Raw genomic sequence first — 13,097 nt, forward strand, 5'->3', positions numbered from 1 at the left:
ACAAGTACAAAATGTGACCAAAGGGTTATGATTTTTCTCTTGCAGATCTGACGTGCTCAATGTGCCGATGCCGTCATCATGATTGTCGGGGGTCAGGCAGAGGCGGGTGGGTGTACCTTTTGTGAGTAGGCAAATTTCCCCTTCCTCAGACGTGGTTCGGCTTTGTGCTCCTCACAAAGAATAGGAGTTTGGAAATGGAAAACCTATGTGTGCCATTTCTCTGAGAGAGAGGGTGGAGGAGGAGATGTGCTGGACCAGCCTGGAATGTGTCATCTATGGTGTAGAGAGCAGAGAGAGAGGCGTGCCAAACTCTCTGCTCGGGTGTGAGAGTGACAGATGACCTAATTCTCTTTTTATCTTCCTATGATTTCTTAAGTGGTTGCATGGTTTTTATAAACACACACACACACACACACACACACACACACACACACACACACACCCCGTTTGGAAAACAGTGGCTAAGCATGGGGGAGGAAGATGGTGGCAGGCCTGAGCTGAAGGAAACACCCCATGGCAAATCCCGTAGGAAGGGAATGAGCCGCAGGATAACAGCACTGGACGGAAGGTCTGGCGCCCCTGGGTTCGAGTCCTAGTCATGCATTGTGCCAGCCTCCTGTGTCTCCTGTGTGACCTGAGCTGGCCACAGAGCCACTGCTTCTCACCTTCCTGAACTCCTGAATGAGGACATCATGTGATGTATGCAGAATACATGGAATCACCACATGCAAGCCTGTGCTGGTAACGCTCATGGAAAACCTTTGGGGACTATCTGGGTACAGGAGGGCCAACAGACTAGGAAGCAAAAAGGGAAGGGGAGACTGACCTTCATAGAGTCCTTTCATAGTCCAGACAGGTCGGAAGCTAGCCATAGAGCAGTGAAATCACATACAACTGGCTGAGCTAAGGACCCAGTCAGAATGGAACCCAGTGTCTGCCTTGTCCTCTACTTGGGCCTACCTCCTTTGCATGTTTCTTGCCTACTTTCACAAAAGCCTTACCTAACTCACTGCATTGCCATTGCTTGCCAAGGCAAGCAACGTCCATGAGTTTATCAACTTGACCAATGTCATACCTTTAGGAAGCAGCAGGCTAGCCCTGGACCTCGGCTCTGGTGGATTCTAGAACCCCAGCCTTCCCCAGCTCTCTCCTACCACTGGAGAGTCCCAGCCTAAGACAAGGCATTTCATATCAGCTTCTCCAAGTGACAGGAGGTAGAGACACAGTCCCTACTGACCTGGCCACCAACAGACCCTAGACCCTGGTTGGTCTGCCCTCTGCCCACCCAGCCTTGGTCCACTGGGACCCACCTGGTCTCCAGTGGGATGTTACTGTTGAGCAGCCAGTTGTCCTGGGCGTGGGTTGGCTCCTGGGCGCTGCCTGCCGGGGGCTCCCCGGAGAGTGAGTGGTCTGTGGGTGCCGGGCTGGGGTTGCTCCTGGGGGTGAAGTTGCCCCTGTTCAAGGAGTTGATGGAGGCCGCATGGTGCTGGTTGGGGGTATGGGCGTGGGGGAGTGGTGGCGGTGGTGTCCGCAGCCGAGGGTGGTTCTGCAGGCCGCTGGGGTGATCTGGGGGAACAAGCAGTCATGGTCAATGGGCTGCTGGCTGGGCACCACCCCTGGCAGGAGGAACAGCCACAGAGGACTGGACAAGACTGCATGGGGTGAGAATGAGTGTGTCAGGCACTAGCAAATTACACGTTAATTCATTCAGTCAAATTTGTAGTCCACGGGTACTTCTGAGTTCCTTCCGTTCTACATGTATATTGGGGCAAAAAACCAAATAAAAATGCCCACCCCACGCACTGAACTTAAACTTTAGGAGAGTACTAAGAAACAAGATCTCGAGAGCAAGAGAGCAAGCGAGCAGGCGGAGCATGTGAGGCTCCAGCTGCCCGTGCCGATGATTTGACTTATATCCACAACTTCACCTTTTGCCTCGCAGACTTTTAGCGTCTTTAGAATATAGTCTTATACTGTGGCCTCTGCACCTGGGAGTGAGTGTGTCTGAGATGGTAGTTCTGCCGCCCTGACCCAGACTTATTGATCCAAGAACCCTGGGCTAGGGGCCCAGGAATCTGACTTTACAGAGCTTCCCAGTGACTGACCCACGCTTCAGTCTGAGAATCACCGACCCTGGGAATGGCGCACGGTAAATGAAGGTAAATGCATGCAATGTTACACACCTCAGCCTTCCTCCAGTGTAACACACACAGCCTCAGCCCATGCTCTTCCTAGAGGTGTCTGAGACAACTGCGTCTACATGCTCTGTAAGCTGGAGAAATGTCACTGCTGTGGGGGCCTATGACCTGAGTGGGTTGCACTTGGCGGGGGGCAGAGGGGACGTCCTTCAGTCTGCAGTCCTGCCTCAAGCATTCTCCTGGCCTCACAGTGAGCCAAACCTCTTGGAATTCAGCTCAAGGACAAGGGAATCTCAGGCGTGCTGTCTTCAAGGGTCAGGGAAGGGCAGAGGATGGTCTAGAGCTCAGAGTGGAGCTAGTGGTAAAGTAGCTGTCGGCCCTCCCAGTGCCGCCGCAGCGCATGTCCCAAGGATGGGCTCCCCAGTGCGTGTTCAAGGATGGGCTAGCTTTCCTAACTGTGTTCTGCCAGGGCAGCCGCTCGGACTCCGAGAAGCACCCCTTCCTCACTTCCGGCCCCCTCATAGGAGTCTCTGTATCAGGCAGTGGAGCTTTGGTGTGTGCTGCCCCACTGTTCCGACCTGAACAACACCAAGCATTGCCACAGTCTGGGGTTTTGCTCTGCCTCACGTCAATGAGAAAGTAAAGCAGCCATTCTGCAACCTCCAGTCTGTGTTACTCCCTGCAAGGGAAGCTCTGCAGGGGCTGCCCCACCTCCAGGGCCTGTCCCCCTCTCTAAGTCCATCTAGTGCGTCCGACCAGCTATGACTGAGAATTCCCGTCCGCTGGCCATTGGAGCACATCTGCCCTGCTATACGCCAAAGCAGCTTCTTTATTAACCAATGGTAATAAAACATATTCATAGCACACAGAGGGGAGTCCCACAACCAAACGTAAGGGTCCTTAGGAAACCACAGCGTGACTTCTGTCTTCTAAGCCAACAGGACTTGGCATCTAACACAGGTTATTGGAGTCCATGGCCAAAGGTAGTAGAAGTGCCCTTGGAGAGGAGTGTGGTGTCTGGGCTGAACTTGCTGGCCTAAAGCAAGACGTTTGCTCTGTGTCTGAGCAGGGACACCTGCCTCAGTAACTGTTTAGAAGCTCTGGATCAGTGTAAAATTCTGCGACAGTTCTAATCCATACTCTCTTCCTATAGATCCAGCAGTCACCCATATTGGTCCATCTGGCCACATATGAGCTACTTTGATTTACAAACACCAGCTTCAGTGTTCTCCAGTATTATCTTTCATTTAACAGGTGTGGAAATCCTGACTGTCCCCAGCCCGGGATCAAATGGCGGTGCCCTGTGCGTGCTGAGTAGAAAGGGACTGGGCCTTGCTGGCCCACAGCTCTGAGTTCAAGTTCTGCCTCTTCCACTTACAAGCTGTGACTGTGGGACTGGCAAGATGTTTCCTGACTTTTCATGCATGTTTTGATGCATGTGCATGCATGTGTGTGTGTGTGCGCGCATGCGCGCGCGCACACACACACACACACCATGGCACAAGCATGTGTGCACACATACATGCATATACACACTGTGGCATAAATGTACACACACATGTATAGACACGCACATATATGTGTGCTCATACACATGTACACCATAAATAAATGTAAAAATTTTAATGTATAATTTAAAAAAAACCCTATGATGTCTAACAAGTTGCTGAACTTCTCAAGTCATAGTTTCCTGGAGAATTCTTTCTAGAGACAAGGGCCACCGAATATGGTTGTTTTGAGATTTGAAAAAGATGCTTTATGTCAGTGCTCAGCACGGTGCCTGGCATACGGCATTTTAGCTACATGGTAACTATTTACTTTCCAGTGCTGCAGGCTAAACCCCGGGCCCCACGTGTGCTAGACAAATGTTCTGCTATAGATCTACATTCCAGTCTTGCAAACAGTAGCTGCTGGTCCACAACAGTGATAAAGGAACATGAATGACTCACCAATCCCTAAAGCATTAGATGTCACCATGGGGCTGAGTGTTCAGCATTTACAACAGAAGTTCTAAAGCAAAAGGAGTGAGGGGGGAGGACAGGAAATGCCCAGCAGAAGGGCAGTGTCCTTCTGTTATACCTGATGGATCCGGCTGGTCCACTAGCTCCTGGGAGCCATAAAAGTGCCTGGAGCTTGGGGCTGGAGAGATGGCTCAGAGGTTAAGAGCACTGCCTGCTCTTCCAAAGGTCCTGAGTTCAATTCCCAGCAACCACATGATGGCTCACAACCATCTGTAATGAGGTCTGGTGCCCTCTTCTGGCCTGCAGGCATACACACAGACAGAATATTGTGTACATAATAAATAGATAAATAAAAAAAAAAAGATTAAAAAAAAAAAAAAAGTGCCTGGAGCTCAACACAGATCAGGAAGTAACCGGAATGGATGGCCCTGCCCCTCGAGTGAGCTACCTAGGGCTTCAGGTTTTCAAAGAGAAAGGCTGTTGGATGCATTTGACAAGTTTCTCAGGGCAAACACCAAATCTGTCTGTCCTGGGCTCACCGTGGACCCTGGAGGTCCCTATGGTTGGTTCAGGGGCTGATGGGTTCTCAGATGAAGATGTGCACCCCATCCCCAACAAGCGTCAGTTTCAGGGGTGGCTGGTTAAGAAGAGTACAGAGCAGGGCCCAGGGGTCTGGCAGAGGAGCTGCAGCTTCAGCCCTGTGTCTGACAGGTGATGTGACATTAGGGCAAGTCACTTTCCCAGCCTCTAGATACTTACTTACTTAGCAAATGTACACGTGTCAAAGGTGCCAATAAAAAGTGGAGAGATGGTGGTCTTTTATAAGTTCAAAATAAAGATTCACAAACATGATCAACTTGGAAATGCTTAATCTCGTTAGACAGCACCCACTGAGAGAAATGTGCATGGCCTCATCATACAAATAAGTATTGAGGACTTACTGAGCAACAGATGCTACAGGCTTTACTTAGGAAACCCTGCAACAGCTCCAAAAAGAAGAGGCTATTGTTATTCTTCACAGAAAGATCAAGTAACTTGCCCACATTAACGCGACGGAGGGAGCCAGAATTTGAACTTCAGCAGATTGGCTCCAAGTCTGTCGTGTGAAATCCTTCACTCACGCTCATCAAGTGAGCCAGGACAGGCCAAGCGCACCCAACAATGTCTGCCATACAGGGTGTACCTTCCAAGTGTCATGACCGTCATCATCCTTGTCACCTTGGACTCCAGCCCCTCCGGAGCGCCCTGGAGGCACGGAGGTGGAGGCTTGACTTGAGCTCCTGGGCTCTAGGAAGACTGCACGACAGGTGAAGTACGGCCTGTGTCTGGGGGGCACTCTAGGCAGAAGATGATGAGTATGCATGGTGCTAGATGCCAGCGTGGCTGCTGGGGGCACACTCAGTCAACAGTGTGAGAGGCAGTGGTTGTGGGTGAGGTAGGGACAATGAGACAGATCGAGGTGGTGGGTGCCTGGAGAGAAGAGGCTAGAAAACCTGGTCATCGTTGGAAGAGTAGGAGCTGGTGCTGGGGCCACTTTAGCACTGAGACTGGCAGAAGATGAGGCAGGGGTGGGAGGTAGAGGACCAAGCATGCTCCAGATCAATGGCAGGTGCCTTCTTACGAAATGAGTTGCAATTGAGCAGGCCACGCTCATGAGAAAATAAGCATAAACTTTCATAGCTTTGGCTCAGCCACGGGACTCAAGTGCTAAAATCTAAGAACATCAGATGGCTCCAAGAAAGGGTTCCAGGCCAGGTGCCCTCATACACCAACTCTGCCAAACCGCAGACAGGTGCCCAAGGCTCTCTTTGCATCTGAGTTAATGATGACCCCAGCGTGCACCGCAGTCATCAATCGGGCCCTGAAGACTGTCAGATGTGAAAGACGATGGTATTTAAATTATCATAAAACACAAAAACTCCAGTTGCCTGAGCATGTCAACAGAAAGAATTATTTGGCTTCCATTAAAATGCCATTGACCACCACCGGCTCGGGGTGGTGGTGATGTAGAGGCGCTGAGACCTCAGCTAATGAACCTTGGCCTGCAGGACCAATTTAGAGAAGCCAGGGAGCTCTTTGTCAGCGCATCCCACAGCGGCATCTGACGGTTCCACTGCTAATCTCAGTTTGGCCTCCTTTAAGCTGTGCAGCCACAGACGGTTTATTTAACTTGCGCTCTACCTTCTGTCACTTGGCTAAGGTACTTGGCGGTAACTGGCAAACTGTAAGGTCCCAAGCAAGGGGCCGAGAGAATTGTCATTAGTATTATATGTCAACCTAGAATGAACCCCGATCTAAAAGTGAGCCCTGGTGTGAGTGGGAGGTGAGGGGTAGATCTCTGGGGCGTGGTTTCCCTTCATTCACTTTCTCCCCGTGTGAAATGCTTGCTGCTCACTTTCACGGATGTCGCTCCAATGGCCAGCAGACGGGAATTCTCAGTCGTAGCTGGTCTGACGCACTAGATGGACTTAGAGAGAGGACAGGCCCTGGAGGTGGGGCAGCCCCTGCAGAGCTTTCCTTGCAGGGAGTAACACAGACTGGAGGTTGCAGGACGGCTGCTTTACTTTCTCATTGACGTGAGGCAGAGCAAAACCCCAGACTGTGGCAATGCTCGGCGTCATTCAGGTCGGAACAGTGGGGGCAGCACACACCAAAGCTCCACTGCCTGATACAGAGACTCCTACAAGGGGGCCGGAAGTGAGGAAGGGGTGCTTCTCGGAGTGCCGAGCGGCTGCCCTGGCAGAACACAGTTAGGAAAGCTAGCCCATCCTTGAACACGCACTGGGGAGCCCATCCTTGGGACATGCGCTGCGGCGGCACTGGGAGGGCCGACAGCTACTTTACCACTAGCTCCACTCTGAGCTCTAGACCATCCTCTGCCCTTCCCTGACCCTTGAAGACAGCACGCCTGAGATTCCCTTGTCCTTGAGCTGAATTCCAAGAGGTTTGGCTCACTGTGAGGCCAGGAGAATGCTTGAGGCAGGACTGCAGACTGAAGGACGTCCCCTCTGCCCCCCGCCAAGTGCAACCCACTCAGGTCATAGGCCCCCACAGCAGTGACATTTCTCCAGCTTGCAGAGCATGTAGACGCAGTTGTCTCAGACACCTCTAGGAAGAGCATGGGCTGAGGCTGTGTGTTGCACTGAAGGAAGGCTGAGGTGTGTAACTGGGAGGGAGAAGGTATCCAGGCAGACGACTGTTGTGAGCAAAGGCTGGGGATGAAGCAGACCCAGGATGGTGTGGGGACCTGGCTGCCTGAAGCAGAGGTCACAGGAAGACAAGTCCGGAGCCTGGTGGTGGCTTTGAGGGTATTCAGGGGGCTCACTCTGACTTCCGGATTTTCAAAGTCAATAGTAATCATATAATAAGGAGATGGAACCCTCAGGCCATTAAATCTACCTGCAGTTTCTGTCAAGCAATGGATGCCCTGCTGGATCAGGACCCGGGATGGGGCTGGGTGGAGCACCCTGCTCTCTGTAAGCAAGCAAGGAGAGCATAGCAGTGTTCCGAGACTATCAGAAAGAGACACAATTGGCACTGCCCTCCACCCCAGTCACTATAATTCACAAACTGAGCAAGCTCATCAAAGTCCATCTTTTCTAGGTGTGGTGTGTGGCTAACTTGACTGGGCTGCCATCAGAACAGTATAACTAGGTCCCAGCAGATAGACACCTACTAATGGTCCTTGTGATTGTCCCTGTCAGCAACTAATCTGCATTGTGACCTTCAGTGAGGCACCTCACGCACCCAAGTTCCGATTTCCCAGACTGACAAACAGGGAAAGGAGGTAGAGCGAGGCATCTCTAACTCTAGAATGCAAGAATGGATCCTGGGTCTCGGGTGAACCTGTGATAATTTGCTCATGAGCATGTGGTTGCAAAAGATACTCCCAGCATGCTGTGTGTGGAATATGCTGTATTGGCTGGGTACCCAGTAAGGTGAAAGCGAAATAGAGTTTGCTCCCCCCCCCCCCCCGCCTCACCCATCCCTGCTTCCTGCTTCCATGTCCCTTGCAGGCTTCTCTCTGGATTTGTGAGCACTGCTGTCAACAGAGGCCAGCTGGGCAGGGTTTCTGCTGCAAAACTGTCACAGATTCGTTGGAAAAGGCCAGCTGAAGCCGGAAGCCATAGCGGTGGGGTGTCATTTCTGGGTGCACGCATTCCTTCGACTTAAATCTACATCTACCTCGAGGCTGAATTTGTTCTGGGAGAGCTTTCTGGCTGTCGGGCGAGCTGTCCCTTCCTGTTGCTGTCACCTCTGTAGCCTTTTTGATAGCGGTCTGTCCAGTCAGGTCAAGGCCTGAATCAACAAAGGGCTGCAGTTGGTAGGTCAGACAGGAGGGAATGTGTGTGTGTGTGTGTGTGTGTGTGTGTGTGTGTGTGTGTGTGCACGCTTTCACGCAAGAGTGCCTGTGTATGTTCAGCAGGAGGGTGTGCTGGAACAGATACACAGCCCTTGGAGCACAGAGCACCAAGAATGAGGCGGTCTACTGTCAGTCTGTGTGATAGGCGGAGAGGACCGAGTGGAGGCTCCCAGAGGCAGGATCATCTCATACACTGGAGGGTGACCCTCTGCCGGGCTAATCAGCGCTTCCCTAACTTCCTGAGATATGGAATGGTCCCAGAAACAGGAGGAGGACCAATCCCGTCAGCCTGGAAAAGGGAGAGCTTAAAGACAGTGGGAGCATGCCTAGAAGCCTGCCAAGAGCTTAGGACGAGTTTTCCAAGCCTCATGGATTTGTTCACACAGTCTACCCGCCAGGAAGTTAAATGCCCAGTTATACCCTATGTAGCAGAGTTCTAGACTGAAGAACTTCACAGTATGGCTACTAACTCACTCATGACTTTGGATGCGCCTCACTTTGTGCATCAGGAAAATGGCATTCCTCCATTCAACAGAGGATCTCTGGTAGTCTCTGCCAGGCTCTGACAGTTTGAGTCCTAGGGACAGCCCTTTGCTCCTCTTAGGGAATGTCCTAGAAAGAAGACAACCGGATGGGCGCTCCTGCTGCCCTCAAACAGACTGAGCTCGGAAGAGGAGTGGATTGTCTCCATGGAGACTTCATCAGCAATAAATCCAGATCAGACCAGAGAAGAACAAGAAACCAACAGCAGTCCAATTGGAGAAAGAGAAAACTGATCTCCAAAATAGGTAAAGTATTCAAGAAATTGGTCATCAAAAGAACAAATAATCCAATAAAAAATGGGGTACAGGCCTAAACAGAGAACTCTCAACAGAGGAATCGAAGATGACTGAAAAACACTTAAGGAAATGCTCAACATCCTTAGTCATCAGAGAACTGCAAATCAAAACAACTCTGAGATTCCATCTTATACCTGTGAGAATGGCCAAGATCAAAAACACTGACGACAACTTATGCTGGAGAGATTGTGGGGTAAAGGGAATACTTCTGCATTGTTGATGGGAGTGCAAACTGGTTCAGCTGCTTTGGATTTCAGTATGGTGATTTCTCAGAAAATTAGGAAACAACCTACCTCAAGACCCAACAATACCACTTTTGGGTATATACCCAAAGGATGTTCAATCGTACTACAAGGACATGTACTCAACTATGTTCATAGCAGCATTGTTTGTCATAGCCAGAACCTGGAAACAACCTAAATGTCCTTTGACCAAAGAATAAATAAGGAAAATGTGGTGCATTTCCACAACAGAGCACTACAGAACAACAACAACAACAACAACATAATGACATTTTGAAATTTGTGGGCAAATGGATGGATCTAGAAAACATTATATTGAGTGAGGTGACCCAGAAAAACAATATCATGTGTACTCACTCATAAGAGGCTTTTAGACATAAAGCAAACAAAACCCCCAAAACCAACACACCAACCAACAAACAAAAAACAGCCTATAATTTACAAGCCCAGAGAATTTAGACAACAATAAGGACCCTATGAGAGACATTCATAGATCTAATGTACATGGGAAGTAGAAAAAGACAAGATCTCCTGAGTAAATTGGGAGCATGGGGACCATGGGAGAGGGTAGAAGAGGAGGAGAGAGGAAGGGAGGGGAGCAGAGAAAAATATATAGCTCAATAAAAACAAAATATTAAAACAACAAAAAAGAATTAACATTCATCACATTAAAAAAAGAGAGCAAACTGGATCCTGTCACTTCTTACCTTCAAGCTCCAGCACCCACTGGACAGGACACCTTGCCCTGCAACATGAGCCCCACCACAGCAGGGACGCATCCACCCTTTTTACCTCCTTCTATGAGAGGTTACACGGTTCCAAGGTCAAGTCCATCTGAGGCCCCCAGCAGCTGTTTCAGTCACAGCTTTGCATGCACTGTTCTGATGGGAAGGCCATGCCACCTGCATTATCACGTTGACGCAAATTAGAAGCTGACCCTCCTGGAAGTTTTCTGTGACTCCCTTCTCCCTACTTTGAGGAGGAGGCTTGTCCTTCAGGTTCTTAAGACTCCATAACTCACGAAGTCACCCCCAGAGTCTTAGAGCCCACTGGAGCAGAGAGTTTGATGGAGGGAAAAGGTGGCTCACTAAACATTTGTGATAAGGGCAGGATGTAGAAGGAGAGAGATTTGAACCTGAAGCTGTTCTGCCTTAATCATGGTAATTACACACCCCATGAGCCTGTTCTGGGTTCTTGTGCCCTTCCAGTCACCTAGATGTGCCAGCGTCTATCACAAGATAAGGCTACTTCTTCAGCATTTACTGATGGAAGTAAAGGGCAGGGAGAGAAGAAAATATGATGGAGGCCATTTTTCCTCCTGAGGATGCTCTCTGGGTAAAGAACATTAGGAAAATGACCCGATAAACTGCCCTGACCTTCAGGACTGGGGTCTGTTTCCATGACAGGTGTTCCCTTCAGGAGCTCAGACAGCCAAGCCTTTATTCTCCTTTTATACCGTCCTACCTGATGATAAAAACATAAAGCATTTACAGCCACCTCAGTTGCCAGCTGTGTTCCCTGTGCAGTTTGAAGATTGTTAGGCCAAGTATAAAGAAAGCATCGGTGATCCTTGAATACTTAAAACCCTCCGTGTTTCCCAACAGCCGGCAACAGCGCTTGGGTGCAGAAGCCTGCGGTGTCGTGGACCCCCAAAAAGAGAGTCATGGTATAAAAGGAACACCACCAAGAAATGGATACTTTTTGTGTTTTCAAGATTGGGAACCTGGAGTTCTGTGTGGTTTGGTGGCTAACCCAGTGCCCATGCACAGAGACCCTCAAGCCTGACTTCAGAGGCCACCCCAGTGGCCACCCTAGGCCTTTCAGAATTGAATGTGAAACTTGTGAGTCCCAAACACTGTAGCATCCAACCCTGTCAAGTCTTAATACATGCTTAAGTCTTAAGCATGGTGGCATCCTGCTCATGCAATGGGCTCCTTTCTCCTCCAGACTCTAGCACACTTCTTGATGAGAGAAGAAGCCGAGGGCATCAGCTAATTACCCTGACCAGGGCGGTGCTTGCTACCACTTGGTACCCCAACACAGCTGGGCTTTCTTTCTGATACACATTCTGGAGATTGGGGGCGGGCGTTCTAGTTGTTGATGTCCAAAGCCTGGTCATACTGGAGACAGGAGACATTATCGTCCTCTCGTAGCCCTCTGCCAAGTGCCTGACTCTGTCCCCAGGCCACAGATATGTATTACTCATACCTAGGACGGCCTCCAAGCATCGGAAGAAAGACCAGCACTTTTTCTGTTAAGCGTCTTCGGTGCCAAGTGTCTCTGAGGCAGTAGGAGAGAAACATGGCTGTGTGTTAGGAGGGTGGCCTGGAACTGACACAGCCGTGGACTCACACATGTAACAGAACTCATCTTGTGTACCCCTTCCTAGTATGAAATACGAAGGTTCCAGTCCAGAGTCCACAGAAAGAGCTAAGGAAACACATGGCCCATAGCCCTTGTCCTTTAGTTTTAGCTACATCTATCATTGTATTCCAGAAGAGGAAACTGAGGCAAACACAGGCACAATCCGTTCTTGCGCCATTGCTACTCAGTGCAAAGACAGGACTGCCACGTGTCTTTAGCTTCACCTGCTTGTCCTGGCGAGGGCCACGGCACACTTCCCACAAGTAACCCTCCTGTTCGCGTCACCTGGCCGTCAGGAGGGACCCTGCCAATGCTGTTGTCTTTGTATTTGAGAGTGCTCTCTGGTAAACACCCTCCCGGGCAGTGATTGGGGGTTCTTTGTCCTTTGACAGTCATAACATCCTGGACTGTTTCACCCTGGCACATCTTGGTGAAGGTGACAGAATGGCTAGAAAGGTATGAGAAGCCAGAACAGGATAGCAGGGGCATGTGAGCACCATGACTTTACCTCCAGTGGCCTCAGGTTCAAATCTCATTTTCCCTGCTACACACTAGTCACACCACAAGTCTCTTTCCGGTCTCTGTTTCCCACATCAGCAAGGTTCCTGGTACCGTGAACTTGATTTCCATGCAGAAGGCGTACACCTGGGCTCATTCCCCAAGCGTATTCTTTTCTTTCGGCTATGGAATATTTTATTTTTCCAATTTCACAATCTACTTATGTTAAAAAACGGAAGGGGAAGAAATCCAATCAACCCGGCTCAGGTTTGCGAAACAAATAATGCAGCCAGCACAGAACCTTAATCAAACAGTTATATTCACAGCCACAGTGATGAGAGCTCTGCCTAATTTAAAGCGCTCAGGGTGTCATAGGAAAATGCCTCCTGTCACCATCTGTAGTGGCGGGCACCACGACAGACACCGAGGAGGTGGCATGGCTACCCAGGCCTGGCATCCTGGAAAATCAGGGGCACCCGCGGGCTGTGGGCTTGGCCCTCAGCCTTTGTTCGCACCTGAATGCCATTCTCTTCTCTCTTTTTTTTGTTATGAAATGAGAGGAAAGGAGCAAATCTGGGATCCTTTTTGCGGCTTCCTTTGTTTCACGCGTGTTGTTATGGTCTGAACGTGATTGTCCCCAGGAGCTCACGAGTACGGAGGGCTCAGCTGTTGGAGGAGGCCAAATCTTGGGG

General features: G+C 50.1%; 1 protein-coding gene across 1 annotated transcript in view; it reads right to left on the minus strand.

Annotated features, from left to right (window-relative positions):
- The window catches only part of Tenm4 (teneurin transmembrane protein 4), a 699,176-nt gene that overhangs the window by 211,774 nt on the left and 474,305 nt on the right, over positions 1-13,097 (minus strand). Inside the window, 1 exon segment of the mRNA XM_087901469.1 lies at positions 1,311-1,566. Coding sequence (XP_087757595.1) covers positions 1,311-1,566 — 256 coding nt within the window.

Source organism: Myodes glareolus, chromosome 24 (genome assembly GCF_982192425.1).
Source record: "Myodes glareolus chromosome 24, mMyoGla1.1, whole genome shotgun sequence".
NCBI lineage: Eukaryota > Metazoa > Chordata > Mammalia > Rodentia > Cricetidae > Myodes > Myodes glareolus.